This window comes from Emys orbicularis, chromosome 4 (assembly GCF_028017835.1).
Source record: "Emys orbicularis isolate rEmyOrb1 chromosome 4, rEmyOrb1.hap1, whole genome shotgun sequence".
NCBI classification, from domain to species: domain Eukaryota; kingdom Metazoa; phylum Chordata; order Testudines; family Emydidae; genus Emys; species Emys orbicularis.
In genome coordinates, this window is record NC_088686.1 from 70995257 (window position 1) to 71016795 (window position 21539).

The 21539-nt window shown below is 40.5% G+C and overlaps 1 protein-coding gene across 1 annotated transcript in view; it reads left to right on the plus strand.

The window, feature by feature from the left end:
- The window catches only part of DCAF5 (DDB1 and CUL4 associated factor 5), a 93059-nt gene that overhangs the window by 26723 nt on the left and 44797 nt on the right, over positions 1-21539 (plus strand). The window contains exon 5 of the mRNA XM_065403680.1: positions 895-1024. Coding sequence (XP_065259752.1) covers positions 895-1024 — 130 coding nt within the window. The remainder of the gene's footprint in view (positions 1-894; positions 1025-21539) is intronic.

The window sequence follows — 21539 nt, forward strand, 5'->3', positions numbered from 1 at the left end:
GAGTTGTGCCCATATTCAGCCAGGGCTGATTGTGGTCACCACAGAACATAAAATTGATGTAACTTACACTAATTTTTTCATGTCCACTGAATACAAAGCTGATGCAGATTATGCTATTGGAATCTTAAACCTGCTTAACCAAGGAACTTACCTACATGTGATGTTACGTGTACCAGGTATGTTTCCTCTGAACTTCAGCACATCTCTGTGAATCACAAAACTATTGAATAACACTTAGAATTAAAATAAGTGACACAGCCAGTGGTTCTCTGACACTGATCTTTAGAGTATTTGTGATCTGCAGTGATTTGTGAGCTAGTGATTTGTGGAGAGATGGCTTCTCACATGGTTCTGACTCTTTCCCCTTGTTTCTAGCTGCCAAATTTCATTAAGTAATGTTACTTTTCCATGTAAGCAAGTACTGCAGCTGCCTTGTATGAATGGGGAGGGCTCCATGAAATTTATTCCTTTAGTAAATATGTGGTTTGCACTATGAAACTTTGAAAACCTCTGATTTAAGAACCCACTGACTTAGGAATTCATTCCTCTGATCAGCTTTTGCCTTCCATCTTAATGAGATTGAAATTTTGGATCTGTATAATGTCATGGCCTTAAACTCTTCTGTTAAGCTTCTATGTGGAGAATTTTCTTAAACTCCCATATATGGGATTTTTCCACACTGGGCAAAGATGATATATGTGGCTGGATTTCAAAACATCAGTTATGTTGTTTGGAATGTGTTTAATTTAAGAATCTGCAGGGAAATGTGTCTGTATTTTCAGATCACTATATGGAAATGGTATAGTGAGTTGCAAAATCATTGCATCAGAACAGTTGCATGCATTGTTTGTTCTTATGTCTGAAATCTTCACTTTTTTCCCCCCCCCCCAACAGAGCCCTTCTGCTTGGCAAACTACCCATCAGCCTTTCATAGTGTGATGTTTAATCCAGTAGAACCCAGATTACTGGCTACTGCCAACTCTAAAGAGGGTGTGGGACTTTGGGATATTCGCAAACCACAGAGGTAAGAGCTGGCTGTCTTTATTCTTATAGAGTATTATGTTGTCTAATCTTCTTTTCATAGGTGCTGGCATGCCATTCAACTAGCTGTGGTCCAAATGTGGGGTGGTGAGAGAGGACCTGAATGAGAGGCACAATAAAAAATTTTAGGGCACGAAGTTTTGCAATAATGGAGGATTAATTTTTTTAGTGTGTATATAGTAGAACCTTGATTTATACAAAAACCCCTTTTATTCATAATGGAGCTTCATCTCCCCAGGAATTTTGGAAAGCTGAAAGGCTCACCAGGCTATCATTCCTGCATCTTAACTTTACACCCAGCACTGATGCGCTGAAATACTGGTAGAGTGCGCAACCTTAGTGGAAGCTAGCTGTTTTTGAGTAACTGGAGGAAAAGCCATCAGTCTCCAAAGTCCGTGCGCCTTGGGTGAGCTGACCCAGCAGCAACTCCCAGTTATCCAAGGGTTTCAGATATTCAAAAAGTCCTATGGATACTCAGACTTCTATTGTCTAATTCAACTTCATTATTCTGCTTTCTGGCAAAAATGTACAATTTAAAAATGAGTGTGTACGATTACAGTATTAGGGGGAGATGTACTTCCTTTTAAAACGAAGGACATCCCTAATGTGCAACATCTGAGTGTGGTATGTGCACTTAGGCTTTTTCTTTTGGAGCTGCTTTTTTGGGAAGGAATGTTCTTCTTCTTCTTTCTCCCTTTTTACTTTAGAACTAAATTTAATTTTCTCTTGATCAGCATAATCTGAGAATTCTTTTGAGCAGTTCAAGTAAATGTACAAAATTTCCCTTTTTGTTTTTTCTTGTTTCGTAATTGGAAATACGCAAATGTCATTACAGTGAAGAAAATTGGCACGTGCAGATAAATGAAAAAGAATTCCAAGAGAATGAATTTACAGTGATTTACACTGCCCATAACCCCAGATTTACAATTTTACTCAGACAACAGCGCACTTGTATTTATTACGTATCCACTGGTAGAGCAGACCAATCTTCATCTAATGGAGTTAGATTAGGACTGGCTTTTATAGAAAACTCATTTAAACCTGTTAAGACATCCATTGTACTGATGACAGAATGATGGACTCTGATTTATTTAAACTGTGAATTGTTTAATGGATTGGTTTTGTTTTTTGGTACCTAGTTTTAATCAGGACTTTCCCATGGGTCCTTGGCTGTGGAACTCTCTCACTTGGAAGACCTCATTGGCTGCCTTGTAATGCTACACGTCAACCATCTAAATGTTGAGAGAGTGAACTAAAAGAGTAGTTAGAATCTGTATCTAAATTGCCTTACCTGATCTTTTCCATACTTTCAACGCTAAGCTAACTGTAACTTTTCTGATAGTTACTGAGACTTATTTAGCCCTTAATGAGCATTGTTGTCCTTGCTCATCCCTTTAATATGAAGTTCTAGTTTAAGGGCTTCTCTATGCAAACACTCTTTTTTTGAGGCAAGCTAGGGTCTAAATCACCTCTGCACCAGTCTGCCGCCCACTAAGTAAGTGTCTGGGTGGATCCTGCTGCCATACACTACAAATTCTGTAGTATGCTTTCAGGAATAGATCAAAATGCAGTAGGGAACTCTTCGTGCATATGAGCAGGATCCACATGGACACTTACCCCGTACTAGCCTGCTGTGTACTATGTTTACACTCCAGGTTGCAGTGCACTGTTTGTGTAGACAAGCCCTAAATAATTACTAACAGTTTAATTGTAGAATTCTGTGTCCCAGTTTCACTGATACAGTCAGGTTCCCAGCTCAGTTTTTCCTTTGTCAATACTATAAAATATCTTTTTTGCTTGTAAAAAGATAAACAATCTGGGCTCTTTGTTTCTGGCTCACCCCTATCTATGGTAATAAAGCTTCCATGGTTGCAACTTAGGGCTTGTCTATGCAGGGAAATGTACTGGCATAACTCTACTGTTATAACTCTCAGTATGGACATTTATTGTAGAATGAGTGCCTTTTTCCAGTTTAACTTATATCATGACACAGCTCTCTATTCCAGAATAAGTGTCCACATGGGGAGTTACAGCAGTATAGTTATGCCAGAAAGTTGCTCCGTATAGATAAGCCCTTAGTTACCAAATTCCTGGATGAGCTAGAATAGAGTGAAATGTGCTCTCCCAAATAGATGGATGGGCTGTGCTGGGCTAGCATGACTAGAAAGTAGCCAAAATTGTCATTAAATGCAGCAGAAATTATCTTGAATAAATATATGTAAGATGGTACCATTTTTATGCATGTACTAACTTTTTTTTTTCTGGCCATGATAGCACTCTCTTGCTGGCGAGTTCATACTTTTCTGTTTCTACATTTAGACCTTTATTTCCATCCTGCCAGGTCTCTGGGTTGGTCTCTAAGGAGTCAGTAGTGATCTTTTTTCCCCTCAGAACCTGATGGTGTTCTGCTTCTCTCACCGACTTGTAGAATAACTAAGATCTCCAACCTTAAGACACTGTTCTGCCCCATTGCTTAGCCTTAGTAAGCAGTAACTTACTGCAGAATGGAGAGCTTGGGGCAGGGAAGGGAGAAATAACCAACTTTGCCTATTATTTCAGAGGGCACTAATTTAATCCATACTTGTATAGCTTTGTTCTTGCTGATACCCAAAATTGTCACCTTAAAAAGAGTCACCAATCTGAGTATGTTCTGTCTTTTGGCTGCTATTTATATTGTTCTGGATTTAACAGGTTTATTGTTGAACAAAATAATAAACTTTGCAGGGAGAAGTTGAATCTCAGACACATGAAATCCTCATTTAGGGCAAGATTCTGCATCTGTTACTCAAGAAAAAGTCCCATAATTGACTTCAGTGAGTTTTTTTTTCACTGACTAAGGGCCGCAGGATTAGGCCGCTGAGGCTTTGATTGGACTGGAATATGTTGGCAAAGACTTGCATATTTTAAGAGTAATGTGTAAACAAGGTACTCTGCCTTTAGCACATGCTTTAACTTGACCAGTTTAACAACTCAATGAGTTAAGCATGCCTTGTCTACACTAGACTCTTCAGCTGTGTTGGCCAACTTGCTAACCGCCTTAACATCACCTCTTTAAACTCTAATCTAGACAAGGCTTTTGTGTAGTTTCAGAAGTATGCCTCAGCTGTTCTAGTTTTCTACACTGGAGGATGTTGTGTGATATAGCAACCCCCACCGCCCAAGCTGGCTGGGATGGTGGGAAGGGGTCAAAATGGACAGTAAACTTATACATCTAGGAACAAAGAATGTAGGCCATACAGGGTGGGGGACTCTATCCTGGGAAGCAGTGACTCTATCCACCATCACCCCCCTCAGATTTCTTCAATCAGCTGAACATGAACTCAGTGTGATGCTGTGGCCAAAAGGGCTAATGTGATCTTTGGAGGTAGAAACAGGGGAAAAGTGGAAGGAGTAAGGTGGTTACATTACCTCCTGTATGTCTCACTAATGTGACTGCCGCTGGAATACTGCATCCAGTTTTGGTGTCAACAGTTCAAGAAAGCTGTTGATAAACTGGAGAAGGTTCATAGAAGAGCCATGAGAATGATGAAAGGATTGAAACACCTACCTTATAGTGATACTCAAAGAGCTCCATCTGTTTAGCTTACAGAGAAGATTGAGGGCTGACTTGATCACAGTCTATAAGTACTTACAGGGGAAACAAAAATTTGACGGTCTAGCAGACAAAAGTATAACAAGGTCAATGGCTGGAAGTTGAAGCTAGACAATTTCAGACTGGAAATGAGGCATAATTTTTAACAGTGAGGATAACGTTGTGGTAGTGGCTTCCCTATATCTGGTGATTTTAAAAGATATGCTCTAGTTCAAACAGGAATTATTTTGGAAAAATTCTATGGTCTGTGATATGCAGGAGGTCAGACTAGATGATCGGTGGTCCCTTCTAGCCTTATACCCTATGAATTAACTGGGTTATAATCCCAGGTTATTTTGTTCTAAAATACAAAAGTCTTTGCCATTTGCGCTAAGGAGAATTTCTATCAGTAACAAGGCTTTTATACCTTCTGTTCATCAGCCACTAGAGATTAGCAGCCATGACACTATAAGAAGCAGCACTCCTCACCCCTTCTAACTTAACAATAAAAACTGTAAAATATTTTTCAATTTTTTGTTCCTGCTGTGTGAGTACAACTTGTCCCAGGCTTTGAAATGGATCAGCCTTCCGATTAGCAGAAGACAGTATTGCAGTGTAGTGATCAAATGAAAAGCCAAACTTTCCTCTAAATATGTGCGGAAAGATAGGGGAAGTTACAGAGGCTTGAGATAGGACTCAAAAGTTTCATTGGTCAAGTCTTAAATTTGATCATGTACTGACTAAATGAGTCCCAGGTTACAGCTTGTATGAGAGATTGACCACTAAAAAGAAACCAATAGAAAGAGCTAATCTCTAAATACAAGACAAGTCACTTAACTGCTTTTCTGTTGCCAAACTGATTCAACACAGCAAGTGCATTTTTCTGTTGCATTGATATTTTGGGAATCTTGAGTATGGTGCTTTGGCTCCTGAGTGCTAACATGTGAAGTGCTGATCAAACACAAACAGCGCTGTATGAAGCCTAGCTGGGGCATAAGGTGGTTTTGTCGAAAGAAACAGATCTCCAAAATCATATGGGCCTTACTTATTTTCCTTCTTTCTTTAATAATACCTTAGTACCAGGTTTAGTGAGCTCTCTAAGGCAGGAGTTCTCAAACTGGGGGTCGGGACCCCTCAGGGGGTCACGAGGTTATTACATGGGGGTCGCGAGCTGTCAGCCTCCACCCCAAATCCCGCTTTGCCTCCAGCATTTATAATGGTGTTAAATATATTTAAAAAGTGTTTTTAATTTATAAGGGGGGTCGCACACAGGGGCCTGCTGTGTGAAAGGGGTCACCAGTACAAAAGTTTGAGAACCACTACTCTAAGTAAATGCTACACTGCTTTTGCAAATCCTTGAGGAGGATGACTGTTCAGACTGAGCTGTCATAAGGCTTTTGTGCCACTAGATGGTGTCTAGAATCCATATTATGTACCCAAAAAACATGTTTGTGCGTGTCTTGAAAATTATCTTTGCTTACAAGAGTGAAGAATGTATTGTACAGAACTGCCTGGAGTAAATAAATAAGGCAGATTACATATTTTCTCCTTTGGACATGTCTAATTACACAGTATTTTTAAGTTCTCAAGTTTTCCACTTTTTGTAAACCTGGAACCTGTTAAAGGATATACTGTCTATTTCTCCATCTCAGTTCTCTCTCTTTAGCAAAGTCAGATGAGGTTTATTCTTACCTATGTCAACTAATCTGGAAATCACTTGAGATCAGAATGGATTTAGGTGCCTCTTGTTTTTGGCCATCTTCCACTTTTGAAATGGTCAGCAAACAAAACATTCCCATGAACTCCCATTAGTGCTTTATGACTGCTGTTCATGATGGGGATGCTGAGCTTGCACCCCTATGCCTCATTCTTGAAGGGTGAAGGTGTTAAATGCTGTCCAGGAACAAGTGTCTTGTTTGGTTGAGTGAAAGGGGGCGAAACTGAATAGTTTCCGTAGGGGATTGGTAGTGAGATACGGAACTCCTCACCTGTAAGAGACTGGTTCAAATCCAACTAAGGTTTGTAGTAACCAAAAGTTACCATCTGATGGCCGTACTATGACTTCTAGCCCTTGTCACATAAGTCAGTCTGCTTTCAAATAGCTGGGTATTGAGGTTAAGACAGTAGCTTTCACCACCTCTTAAAAACAAAACAAGCAACTCCTAATATCAAATCAGCTCTTAGTTGTCTTGTAGAACTTCTTTCCTCAGCTAAGAGAACAGTACTCCAGTGTATATTGCCCCTTCTGATAAGAAAAAGCTATTTGCATAAATAATTGTCTAAAATTTACCTGAGCCTAATATGCACTACTATTCATACAGACCTTACTAAAACTAAGAAGGCTGGCCTAATGAATCTTATCCATATTAGCATCTTGAGTTGGAGCGTGGTCTTACTGCCTCTTTCATACTCCAAGCCCAGGAAGCAAGTTCCAGCTCTGTAGGTAGGGATTGCCTCACTGGGTTCAGTAGTGAACCTTCTCATCAATTAAAGAGCAGATCCTTTGGACTTTAAGGATGTTCCTTCCTGTCTGAATATCCTGGAAAGGTGGGGGCTATCATGTGGAAAATGTAAAGTGGGGTAAAACTCAGTGTATCTTCAGGACTCCAGTAAAGTCAAAAAGAGAGCATTTCTCACCCTGTCTCCCCAAAGAAAGTACTGAAAGGTGGCTCTGTAGCTCAAGGCGGAACAGCTTGTAAAGAATTCTCTGTAATCACAGAATGGACTCATCCTAACTGTATTAGGGGGAGTAAGGAGAATATTATAGTCTCCTTGACCCACTTAACCCCTTGCTATTACAAGCTGCTGGATTTCAGTGAACTGGCACACATGGCATTAGGCTGTAGATATGCACCTTTGCAGGGTATCATTTGTACATACTAAGGCACTAAAGTAGTAAGTCAGACTGTTTCTTCTCTGCAGTAGCTTAGTTAAGCTACTAAGATGGTTTGGGGAAGAGCTCTCACTGTGTCATACCGACAGTCAGAATGTTAACATGTCAAGGTGTTCCTGTGAATGAAGCGAAAGAATTTGGAAGTTGTGCATGTGAGATACATTGGGTTAATACAGGCTGGTTCTTGTTGTAGCCCAATCAGCATCTTTAACAAGCTTGCCAGAAAAGCACTATTTGAGGCAGGCTTTGGTTGGTTGTCTGCAAGCTTTCACAATGGTACACATATAATGTAACTGCTGTCTCCAAGTGCTGAGCAACAGCACCACCAAGTGAAATGGATGGGAACTTCAGGTGGTCTGCAACACTGAAAATCCAACCCTTCACTCCTGACTGGTTTTCCTTATTGCCTCAGTCCTGTCTACCTGTGCGGGTGTGAGCTAATGGAAACTTGAAAAGTTAACTTCCATGATGCTGGATCCAATGTAAGGCCTCTGCACTCTGCTATACAGTGCAACATTTCCCCCCCTCCCACCTGGCAAATAAGCCTACTATGGAACCTTTGTTTTGACTCCCATCCCTTATGTAAGCGAAATGTAAGAATAATTCTGATTCCTAAGGAAAAAATCTAGTCTGGACTGTACCGACTTTTCTCCTAGTTAAAATTAATGGGGTGCTATTTATTCATATAATACTTCCCAGTGGTTCTCTCTAGTACTTTTTTCTCCCCCTGCTGTGAATGACACAAACCTCCATTGTGAAAGGGCACTTATGAGTTTGAATGTTAGTTAAGCATTACTGCTGGATGTAGACAACCTTAAATAAACAGCAACTGTAATGTGCTCTCCATTCTTTGTGGAAGTAAAAGATCTGCACGTAGTCTGATCTTATGACTGTGCTTTAAGTGGAGCTCTGTTCATAAAAGGACCTATTCTGAGGAAAAGGAACTGTGGGGGTTTGTTAGTGCTGCTCTGTGGCCATATTGTGGCACCAGCCTCATGTTCCATAGTGTCAAGCGATAAGAGCTGTGGTATTCAAATGGGGAGAAAGAAATTAGTAATCTCAAGAGCAGACAATGTGGTACAAACAAATAAATGCTAATTCACAAGCTTTGGGATTGCAGAAGTCCCTTCAAATGGCCAAGAAACCACATCCCTTTGCTTGGCTCTATATAAGCACTAACTGTTTAATTGGTTCAGTACAGTAAAATTATATGCAATATATATTTGTGTGTGTATGTTGGGACATCTGCCAGCCTTTTTCCTAAATGAAAGTTGTGCTGCTGTGTGCCGCAAAAAATAAAGAAATGCATTTTTGTCAACTATTACTCATCAGCATTTTTGTCAGCTCATTTCCTCTTCCCCGCCATTTTTGCCTTTTTATGTGAGTTTGTCTAATTTTGTACTTGTTGAAATTACTGGTGATAGCTAGTACAGGCACAGGACAAATAGATGCAGTGTAAACTCTCACCACCACAGCTCTACCAAAGCACCTCAAATCTGACTTGCAGTCCTCTCCCACAGTTCTACAAATGCATCTCAGACCTAAATTGTAGCATCCTCTTACTCTAGTTCTGTGCTGCCATGCAGCTCAACTGATACACCTCACACTTAACCTGCACTACTGGCTATTGTTCCACTCCTGGGCTCCCCCTGGCAATGCATAATTCAGTACAAATGCCCTACATGCCTAGATGCTAAATTGAGATCTGCGCATTTATTTCCAATTGTGTCTGAAGATTGCTTTTTACCGCTGTGAAAAATAATGCAGTAAACCACTGAAACTGATAGTGGAACCCCATTGAATTTGTGGAGATCTTTGGTACTATTTCAGATTTTGTAGGATGAGGATTTTTGTATGGTGGTAGTTCTATTTTTGAGGGTGTTAGAGCCTTCAGCATAATTACTGTTTTGGAAATGGATCAGATATTGAAGATCTTGTGACTGCATTCAGACTTTATCCACCACTTTACCTGTGAGTCCTGTTTTCTGCAGGGCCGAGCATTTCTCTTTCCTAAAGTTTTACGTGCACATCTAATCTTTGGTGGTAGCTTTTGGAAAAATGCAGTGCTCCAGTGGTTTAAAAGCAGAGGTGCTTCTTTAAATCTGTAAAATTTGCACAGCAAACTGCTGGTGTATTTGCTGCCAAATATTTGTACTCCTGAGATGAACACTTTTCTAATTTGCTGGTGTAGATACCATACACACTTACCTAAGGTATTTCTAAAGATGCTTATCACTAGGTATGTCTATGCTGCAACTGGGAAGTATGATTCCCAGCCCGGGTAGACAGCCTGAGTCTCCCTCACTTTGCTATTTTTAGTGAGCTAGACCTGTGTGGATGTTGCAACACTGGTGACAACTTGGGTCTGGTGGGCTTGGACTCACTCAAGCAGCTAGCTAACCCATGGTCTGAGCTTGAGTGGCTAGCCTGTGCTGTAATGTTCATGCTGCTATTTTTGGCACTACCTCAGCTTGAGCTAGCACATTAATCTGTCTACCCACGATGGGAATTGCACCTCTAGCTGCAGTGTAGACCTCACCAAAGAGTCTCTGCTGGATACAACCTGGTAGGTAAATCAAGCTTTTTGAGATTGGTACTGTCATCTCTCTTTGGCCTCCCTGCCTTTTTAGAGCTTGTCTTAACTTTGCAATGGACTCAGAATCTTACTCAGATGTTGCCTCTGACCTGGCTTTTGTCTATGTGCCTCTCATCAGAGTATGGTGGTGCTTTACACCTGAGCTAGCTGGCCTGTCTTGGGTTATAGGCTAAAGCCGGAGTGCTGCTTATGCCCGGGCTGGTAACTGGCCCACTTTGCAATCTGACTGCAAGCTAAACCACTGAAGTGCTAATCTCCGCTTACTGCAGCACTGAGAACCATGGGATTTGATCACAGAAGTCCTAATGACTCACATGAGTGAGGATGGCAACAGTGTGGGCACAATAACTTGAGTATGGCTTTACCGTGTTGCTGCTCACACCTGGTCTAGGCTAACCTGGGTACCGATCACTTGAGTTAACTATGCAGTCTGTGTCCATTATCAACAAGCTTCTGTGCTGAGCTCTGTGCTACTGCACCTCCTTCCCACTGAAGTGTGTGTTCTCAAACTCCCAGTAGAGTCTGGCCTGCTCCAGACCATAGTCTTTTGAACCCAAGACTGAGACTTGTAGCAGCCTGAGCTCTGCTGCAGGTCAGAGGGTCCAGAGCTGAGAAGAAATAGGCACTGGCTGGTACTGCTGAAGTCTTACTGTTCTAGTTGCCCAAAAAGAGAATGGCACTATATGTTTGTAGTTCTGTCACTTCCCCCACCTCCATTCCTTCACGTTAATATGGGCTCTGAGAGCTAGGAGACAACTTGTGGACACTAAAATTTTTTACCAGGTGCTGATAACTGGCGTCATCAATGGTTGCAGGAGGGCACTGAAAACAGAGTAATGTAAAATATAGACCGGACCAAACAATTTCCAACACACATTCAGAAATTGTAGTTGGACCTTACACTGAGCAGGTTCTTCATATTCTTCTATGTAGGAGTGCCAGGTCTAAGAGGCAAGGCTGCTCTTTAATTTGAATCTTCTTTTTTTGGGGGGGGGGGGTGAGGAGAAGGTGGCAAGGGAGTGGAATGGGGTAGTGGCCCATCTCTAAAGTGAAACTTTGGAGGAGTCTGATGGTTTTTTGAGTTGAATGGCTTCTCATTAGTAACAAAACCTGTCACTTTTAGCTAAGGATCTCAAAGCTTTTTTTACAAATATTAAGACTTGTTCAGTGTCCATATGATAGAGGTAAGTGTATCAAAATGAATATTTCTAATACTTAGATAAATTAGGAGATCCAGGTATACATATATAAAACACAATGCTGAACTAGTCTGGAAAAACAAACTCTTCAGTCAGAGAAGAGAAGCTATATGCATGTTAAATTGACTTTATTCACTAGGGGTTGTTTGTGGGTCCCCTTGCAAGGGAGCTGCTAGACTTTTAGGGGGAAGGAGCTCTAAAAGGAAGTTACTGATTGTGTTCACCAAAGTTATTGATGCAAACAATCTGTGATCTCTCAATTACAAATAGAAAGGCAAATTATTTTTGACTGGCTATTGGAAGCATAATTAAACAAGGTGGAATAAAAAACCCTGTTTATAGGTAAAAATATGACCTCCATGTCTGTGTATAATGAGGGTTTTTAACACCTGCAGAGCAAAGACTAAATCACTCATAAAAACACAGGCCATGAGCCAAGCAAGAGGGAAGGGGGAGGGGGGGAATAGAGCTATTCACTGGCATAGGGGTGTGTCCTAAGATGGCTGTAGTGCACTTGCTAGATATATTTCTTCCTTAAACAAGCTATTGCTTTGTGATAACTGTGAAATGGCACCTTTGTATCTCAGCCTCGTCTCAAAGGGCAAATGACTTGTCCTTTTATAAGGGGTTTATTTTCCTTTGTCTTTGAAACTCAGGGTGAATTGTTAATGAACTTGTTTGTTTTTAGTTAGGTGTTTTGACAGTTCTCAAGGTGCCCAAGTCTGAGAGTCACCTTGTTATCCCTGTGCCTCCAGCAAGGGGGAGACTTGTGTGTGCTTAACTGTGTCAGCTCCCTGACTCCTCCAGCCTGTTAGCCACCCAAACAATCTTGTCTGGGCTATGCCAGCCCGTACTTTGCCTTGCAGATTAACAGTAGGTGCTCCCTGGTCCCTGAGCCCCTTTGAAGCATTCCCCTGTAGTGTTCAGTCGCTTATCCAGTGATTGCTCCTAGTAATACCAGATATGCTGTCCCTAACGGAACAGTACACACACCAGCTTGTATGATTCAACTTCGGATCAATACCTTGTACAATACCACAGCACTGAGATATATCTATAGTGAAAACAAGAATAAGTTTTTTATCAAATATCAAGATTCAAGAGAGAGTAAGTTAAGGATAATGGAAGCAGAAGGGTTACATATAAAACAAAATACACAATTTCTAGAGACTAGACTAAATGTAACAAGCTAACCTCTTGTCTAGAGTAGGCTTATCTCCCCCAATGCTTTTTGCAGCATTTCCAGCCGAGGCTGGTTTTGATCCCGTTTTCATGAGTGTAAACAGTGTTCATTTACTTCATAGATGCAGGATAATAGGGTGCTTTCCTTGTCCCTCAGCTAGTCCAGTAAACCTTTGAAGTGCACCCCCAGATAAGGCTCTTTTCCCCCCTGCTGTTCTGCTCTTCCTGATAAATTGCACAATCCTTCATCTGCATGAAGGTGATTGTTAATGAGACAACACTCAATTTACATTTCAACAGATAGATGGGTAAACATATCTGGTCTGTCAAGAAACCAGTTTTTCACTTTTGCCTGGAATTAACACTTTGATGCAAACTATAAGAACACATTTCCAGTATCTAGTAGCAATACATACATTTTACAGCTTTTAGTGTAAACCTCACATGATATTCTTTATGGATAAATACCTTGGAAGTGATGTGCTATGGCTTGTGAGTTTCAGGTCTGTTAGGAACTGCTGTCACAGAATAGTAAACCCTTTGCAGCTGGTACCCAATGGGCCTCTGTGTCACATGTAGGTGGTGGTGTAAAAGGAGTGGAGTGATCTACTGCTTTGATTACTTGTTTCTCTTGTGCATATTCATTTCTCATGTGCTTGAGGAAAGCGGCAGAGGGATGGGCTGAGTAAGGATGGTGTGTTTGAGAAGGGACGCAAAGCGCATTCTCAGAAGAAAAGGGCTGCACTCTGTACTACAACAATGGTAGTGACCTGTGCTAGGAGTATCTTTTGTGAAAGGGTACCTGGAACACTTTCAGCAGTTATGTATTAAATGCTGCTTTGATTCCAGAATAGTGTTAGCAGTGAATAGGCACAAGGCCTTTGTGAAAGGTATGACCTTTCCAGCATACATATTTTCCTGCCTTGGTTCAGTACTACTCAGCTTCATTTTATATAGCAGCTTTCATTAAAACTGCATCACAAAATCCTTTATAGAACAGTCAATAAATGGGACCATGAAAGGATATTTAGAGAGAGTTTTTTGTTTGTTTGTTTGTTCCCCCTTCCCCCCCAAGAATAAAAGTATCTTCACATAACAGACTGGGAGTCAGAAAACCTGACTTCTATTTTCAACTCTATCATGGTGTCAGCTGGACAAATCTCGCTATCTTTCTCTATCTCAGTTTACCCATTTACAGGGAACCATGTGATCCTTAACTGGTTGGCTAGTTGTAAATCCCTGCTTAGAGAATCTCAGATGGAAGGACTAATATAGCAGCAAAACGCTACCCCCATAATCAGATTGATTTATTCTTTCCATCACCGGTTACTTAAGAAAGTTGTGATTACTTTTGATACCAAAGAGGGGTGTGGCTGCACTTCGTTTCATTTACTTAGCAGTGTCAGTCCTGGTGTGTGTGTGTCTGTGTGTGTGTGTGTCCAACATCATGATAGTCTTGCAGTCTGGCTCACCTGCTAAGGTAAAGTAATACTAACAGATTCACTTTTCAAGTGCAGCAGTTTGTAATTCATAATGAATTACCTTTCCAGACTAACACATTGCCTTCCCTGGTAGCTGTGTACCTTGTTTTTTTACTGATGTCAAATCGGCTTCATTTCAGAAACAACAATTTGTGCCTTCGTTTTTGTCTGAAGGTCGCCTTCCTATGGCATATCTGGTGTCTCGTCAGTCTGGTGGAATCTGCTGGTTTTTGTTTTTACTTTGAATCCTGCTTACGTATATTACCGTCACCTTACTGTACAACTGCTACTTTTGACCAATTTAAATAATAAAATCCTAAATCAGAGAATTTAGAGATGGAAGAGGTCTATTAGGTGATTCAGATCATTCCCTGTGGTCATAGCAGGATTCTTTTTAAAACTGTATCCTCCACTTTGCTTTTAAAATCAAACAAAAGATCTTCTGTTTCTGTTGAAAAACCATTTTACAGTCTGGTAGATCTCGCTTATTATTTAGATTTACAGTGGCTCTTAGAGGACCTAAACAGGGATCAGGGCTCCATTCTGCTAGGTGCTGTACAGATATGTCATGAAGATGATTCAGAGGTTGAGCTCTCTGGGACAGGTTTATGAGAAGACTCAACAGGTGGATGAAACAAGCAAATGGAGAGGGGATGGAAGGAGGATTAGTTAACAGTAAAATAAGCATGATTTTGCAAAATCAGCAGTAGTCTTGACTCAGCTGCCTAACTGTTGTCATCTGGCTGTGTTCTGTAGGCATAAGGGTGGAGGTGAGTCTGAAGGAGGGGTTTGAAGAAGGATAACTTTTTTTTTTTATGCTTTCCCCTTCACCCTTCCTCCCCCAAATGCAAAAGTCTGTAGTTTTGTCTATGAATAAAGGACGAAATGGAAGAAAGCACAAAGATATTTGTGAAAGAAGTGAACTGGCCAGAAAGGCTGAATTCATTGGCAGGGCAAAGGAGGCATTCAATGGCCAAATTAGATCATAGAGCTGGAAGATAGGGCCGATCTAACCCTGGGGAAACCCTTCCTGATATTTACCCAGTTTTGCCAACTCTTACAAATTTATCACAAGTCTTGTGATATTTATTTTAAAGTCCTAGCTCCTGAAGTCAATTATCACATGAGAATCTCAATTTACTTTTTGTTTTTGTTTGTTTTAATGAAAGTTTTTAGCCTTCCTGGTTGGGGTGGAAAAACTTGAAAATGAGACTTAAATGAACCCTACAAGAACCAGAAAGCCAATCCTCTCTCCCCCCCCCCCCCCATCGGATTTTATAAATATAAAATTTAACCTCATGATTTTAAAACCTATTTTGTTTTTGGTGTGGGGGAGAAGTTCACGTGATTTTTTTTTTTTTTTTTTAAATGTTTGGAATTGGCAGTACTGTTTATTCTAAATTTCTCCACGCTTTATCCAGTCTGGAAGGAGGTAGTGTATTGTACTTATGTGGGGTTAATTTTATAAAGGAAGACAGACCTGGAAGCTTAATTTTTGCACAAGCTTTGTTTTTTCACTCTCCCAACACAGACTCCCAATTTCCTGTGAAGGATTCTGGGTGGTGTAGTCCTACAGGAATTACCTGTAGGAAGTATTGCTATGATTATAAATACTAAAGGGCATTCAGAACATTGTGCACATACTATTAAATTATATTAGAATTCTTAGGACCATCTTGTATGTGTAGATTAATTTTTTACTGTATGCACTGATGGGCTATTTTCACCTCCCTTTTATATGTTTCACAGGCATTAAGAGACTTCAGAACTCAGTAGGGGGGGGAATACCAAAGCAACCAACCACAGTAGCTTACCTTCAAAAAGGGGAACTACACAAAAATGAGGAAGCTAGTTAAACGGAAATTTAAAAGGAACAGACACAAGAATGAAATGCCTCTAAGCTGCATAGAAATTGCTTAAAAACACTGTAGTAGAGGCTCAAACTAAATGTATACCCCCCAAATAAAAAAAAAAGGTCCAAAAAATGCTACCATGGCTAAACAGAGTAAGAGGCAGTTAGAGACGAAAAAGACATCTATTAAAAATAGGAAGTCAAATCCTACTGAGGAAAATAGAAAGGAGCATAAACTCTGCCAAGTCAAGTGTACAGGTATAATTAGGCAGGCCAAAAAAGAATTTGAAGAGCAACTAGCAAAAGACTCAAAAACTAAGTACATCATAAGCAGGAAGCCTGCCAAACAGTCAGTGGGGCCAGTGGCTGATTGAAGTACTTAAGGAGCACTCAAGGAAGAGAAGGCCCTTGCCGAGAAGCTAAATGAATTCTTTGCATTGCTGTTCACTGTGGAGGATGTGAGTGAGATTCCCACACCTGAGACATACTTTTTAGTTGGCAAATCTGAGGAACTATCCCAGATTGATGCCTCAGTAGAGGAGGTTTTGTAAGTAACTGATTAAACTAAACAATAATAATTCACTAGGACCAGATGGTATTCACCCAAGACTTCTGAAGGAACTCAGATATGAAATTGCAGAACTAATTGTGGTATGTAACCTATTGCTTAAATCAGTCCCTGTACCAGATGACTGGAGGACAGCTAATGTAATGCCTATTTAAAAAAAATAAATAAATGGGGGGAGGGGGGGGCTCCAGAGGCAATCCTGGCAATTACAGGCTGTTTAAGCCTAACTTGAGTATCAGGCAAATTCATTGCAACTATAGTAAAAAAATGGAATTATCAGACACTGATGAACATATGTTGAGGAAGAGCCAACATGGCTTTTATAAAGGGAAATTATGCCTCACCAATCTACTAGAATTCTTTGAGGCTGTCAACAAACATAGACAAATGTGATCCAGTGGATATAGCTTTCTTGGACTTTCAGAAAGCATTTGACAAGGTCCCTCATCAGAGGCTCTTAAGTCAAGTAAGCAATCATGGGATAAGAGGGAAGGTCCTCTCATGGATCAATAACTGGTTACAAGAAAGGTAACAAAAGGTAGGAATAAATGGTCAGCTCTCAGAATGGAGGGAGGTAAATAGCAGGGTCTCCCAAAGCTCTGTACTTGGACCAGTGCTGTTCCACCTACTCATAAATGATCTGGAAAAAGGGGTAAAGGGTGAGGTGGTCAAGTTTGCAGCTGCAAACAAAACTACTCAAGATAGTTAAGTTCAAAGCTGACTGTGAAAAGTTACAAAGGGATCTCACAAAACTAGGTAACTGGGCACCAAGATAGCAGATGAAATTCAGTGCTGAAAAATGCAAAGTAATACACATTGGAAAACGTCATCTCAATTATATATACAAAATGATGGGGTCTAAATTAGCTGTTACCACTCAAGAAAGAGATCTTGGAGTCATTACGGATAATTCTCTGAAAACATCTGCTCAATGTGCAGCAGCAGTCAAAAAAAAGCAAACTGTTAGGCACCATGAAAAAAGGGATCGATAATAAGAGGGAAAATATCATAATGCCACTATGTAAATCCATTGTACGCCCACACCTGGAATATTGTGTGCAGATCTGGTTGCCCCATCTAAAAAAAAAATTAGAATTAGGAAAATTTTACAAAGAAAGGCAAAAAAAAAAAAAAATATTGGGGGACAGGAACAGCTTCCATATGAGCAGAGATTTAAAACACTCTGACTTTTCAGCTTAAAAAAGAGACAACTAGGGTGGGGAGGATAGATCTGTGAAATAATGAATGATGTGAAGAAAGTAAATAAGAAAGTGTTATTTACCCCTTCACATAACACAAGAACCAGGGGTCACCCAATGAAATTAATAGCAGGTTTAAAACAAACCTAAGGAAGTACTTCTTCGCACAACTCCGTCATCCTGTGAAACTTGTTACCAGGGCATGTTGTGAAGGCCAAAAGTATAACTGGTTTTTAAAAAAACAAAAAAAACCAAACACGAAGTTAGGTCCATCAATGGCGGGTAGCCAAGATGGTCAGTACAACCCCATGCTCTCAGTGTCCCTAAACCTTTGGCTGCCAGAAGCTGGGACAACAACAGAGTATAGATCACTTGATAATTGCCCTGTTCTAGTCATGCCCTCTGAAGCATCTGGTACCGGCCACTGTCTGAAGACCAAGTCCTGGGCTAGATGAACCACTGGTTTGACTCCGTATGGCGGTGCTTATGTTTTCAAAGCAGGTTAGATGTATAGCAGGTTTGTTTTGGCTTTGTAAATAAAGTAGAGAAGTCCACTGATCTCAAAAGCCAAGACACTCATCTTGTGTTTTCTTCTATACCATCAATATTTTCAGTCCCTATAGGGAGTGATTCATAATAAATGAGAACTTCTTGTTGTGTATTGAAAACAACCTTCTTTCAAAGCCAAACTGATCTGTTAAAATCTCCTTCTCTGTTTTTCCCAGGCTTAGATTCTTTTTGCCAGGTTTTATCCCAATACAAATTCTTTTTTGCACCGTTAGAAGTGCCTCAGTTTAGTGGTTACAGAGATGCTGACAAACCTGATGGCATGTGATCGTGTGTATTAGGCATTTTGTTTTCATATTGGTTACGAGCATTCAATTTTTTTTTTCCTTTTAAGGTCAGTCTTCTTTATTGCATTATATTGTAAACAGCCCTGCTTGAAATTATCAACACTTTCTCTCCCTTCCTTCCTTCCTTCCCTCCCCCACAAATGACTCTCATTTCCTAAAGACATTGACTGTAATACATTTCACTGTGTAACATTTGTTGCTTATCAAAAGGAATGTGTATTGAATGGCTCCACTAATGCTACCCTGGTGCACTTTTTGTTTTAAACTTCCCCCAAGGTCCTATGCTATTCTCTCTGTATCGGTGGCTACTAAGTGTGGCCAAGCTAACTTATGAACAACTTGGGCAAGCTTATGCTGACCCACCAAATGTTAAACATTCCATCTTTTTTTGGAATGTTTATTTAAACAGCTCTTTTTAAAAAGGCAGTTTTTTTGTTTCAGGCATAAGTGGTCCCTCCCCCTCTTCTCTCTCCCCCCCCACTTCCCTGGAAAGGAAGCCTTGAGCTGATGCAAATACTGGCTGTTGTGGTTCTCCCCTTCCCCCCTCCCCCCCACTAGCTTCCAGCAGAAATTGATTTATTCGCACTAATGGTGCTGATCTTGGATTGGTAGCCTCATATTGTTCATCTGAGCTACATGTTTGGTTAACACGTGAGTGCTGCCCGTACACAGTGCGTCCAGCTATGGCAATGACCGTATTGCACATAATTCTGTCATTCTCTCCTTCTTCACCCTGCCCCCAACACCAGTATATATATGTTAGGACTTAGATTTAGTCCACAGACAGAACATCTTTCTCTTAATTCTACAAAACCCACTACCACCACCAATTAAGCTCAAATGTATGTTTGTCTTCGTCTGTTGTTTCCAGAGCTGTGCAGCAATGCCAGCATTCCAAATCTGGCTCACCCAGCTGGCAGTAGAAGCAGACAAAATGCCAGGATAGTTCTGAATGAGTGAGTGAAGTGATGCTGATGGCAGAAAGTGAATGTTACCTTGGTCACTCAGACATGCTCCATCAGTGGTTGCTCTGGTTGTGCTTGGTGTTACCATGACAGATGGTGATCTCTGAGAGTTGACTTCAGGTATCTTGTTACTGGTGGTGGCCTTTATCTCTCTGAGGGATATGGGTTGGTTCTAGCTGGTTACACTAATAACACTTCCTGCAGGAGGATGCCACCTCTGAGAACTACTCTGTGAAGGAAAGTTGCAGGGGAGTATAAGTGATGGGGGGAGGGAGGGAAAGCAGTTTTAAAGTGAGCCAAAACCTGCACTGATCTAATACCTTAACTTCATATCAGGGAAGTGACACCTCTTCACTGTGTACAAGTGAATAAAGTTTTATGTTCCTATTACTTGGTGGCTCACACAGGGGAAAAATAAAAAGCCCCATGAGTGTATATTGTCATCTGCCCAGTTTTGGAGAGAGACTTTTGTCTGCTCTTCTAGCTACAGAGAAGGGGACATGATAAATAACAAGTGAAGGAAATTCTGAGTAACAGAATGGCTGTACTTTTTTTGTCAGCAATGATAACAACCTAAAAAAATCCTCTATAAGATTTCCTTTCTGAAATGTGACTCTAAAAGACTGATGTCTCTCACTAACTCCAGGACAAATGTAATAGCATACAAGTAAAAACAGATTTTTTTCCCACTAACTGCCAGTCCTGAAAATTCACCCCAGAGTTTGTGAGGCAAGTTGTGTTCTTTCAATATCCCCATCACCTGTAGTAAAGGTTCTAGGGAGCCCCATTGTCTCAGTGGATTTGCACAGGTGTAACTGATTGGAACTTAGTAAACAACGTGGTTGAGATGGGATTGTATTCCAACTTGTGCATCACTCTCTTCATTGTCTCGGCTCTTTAGGATTAAAAACAGTGACAACTTTTATTTTTAGTCACTAAATACAGTAGCTAAGAATCTGATCTATTTAGTAAGAAGATGCTATTCTTATAGTCACTTTTCAAAGTTGAAATGAACTTCAGATGTTGGATTTCTCAGTTGCTTTGTCCAGACTCAGCAGAGAATTAGCTGGGCATTAAAAGCCACCCAAATTCCCACAGAGATCTATGCTGAGAACTGCTTAATAGTTAAGCATCAGTTGGCGAGCAGATATTTGGTAAGCTCACGCTGATGGTGGGTTGTAAAGCTTGACTTGGTACTGTGAAGTTGGAAACAAGCCCTACCACGTTGTTAATTTCACTTAAAAGAATTGCCAATCTAATGGACGTAATTTGTAGTAAGTAGGCTTGAATGTATAGTTGGGGCTGAAACGAGTGCCGCACAGCTTCTCTAGATCCATTCACTTACCTAGCTATGGTTTGTACCCTGTTATGCTCCTTTTCCCACTCCTAAGCCCTGTGTATAGCAGAAAATGGGGTCCTGTCCAAAAAGTCTGCAAATGTATTTTCCTCACTTCCCCATGTGCCCCAAAACCAAATGCAATACAGGTTTGTGGACCAAACAGTATGCAGTATTCAACTCAGAAAGCCTACTTGACCTCTGCTTCTACAGGACTGAATTACTATTTCTAAATCTGGTGGCTATTGCGATTTGGCTAGATCTACTCCTGCTGGCTAAATGTTTAAAGTTTGTGGGGAGGGAGCTGTGTTTTGAAAACTATTTTAAAACAAATGTTCCATCTCCTAGCGCACAGAGGGTTTAATGTTTGTCCAACTCCTTTGAATGCATTCATGGCTGCAGCTTCTCTTGCTGTATTTGGTAGTCCATCTTACCCATTAATTATCTTTTGCACATATAAAACATGTAAACGTGTTGTGTATGTGATGGCTATTGTTTTGTTTTGTATTGCAAATGTATCCTTGTGGGACTGAGCATTGAGGGCACCTTATGGTACAAGTTCAGATGGTATAAGGGAAAATTCTAATCTCCCAACATCAAAGTTTAAAAGAAGACTGTACCTATATTTTTCATCAGCCCAGCAATCTAAGTCTGAGAAGCAAGAGCCCTTTTATCTTGAATTATTGGAATCAAAAACTCTCAATATGCATTTATGAGCTTTCTTCATGGGGCAGCCATAATGCTGAAAAGTGAGATTATTGGAAGACCTGTTAGTCACCAGGACTGTAACTAGCTTTGCACT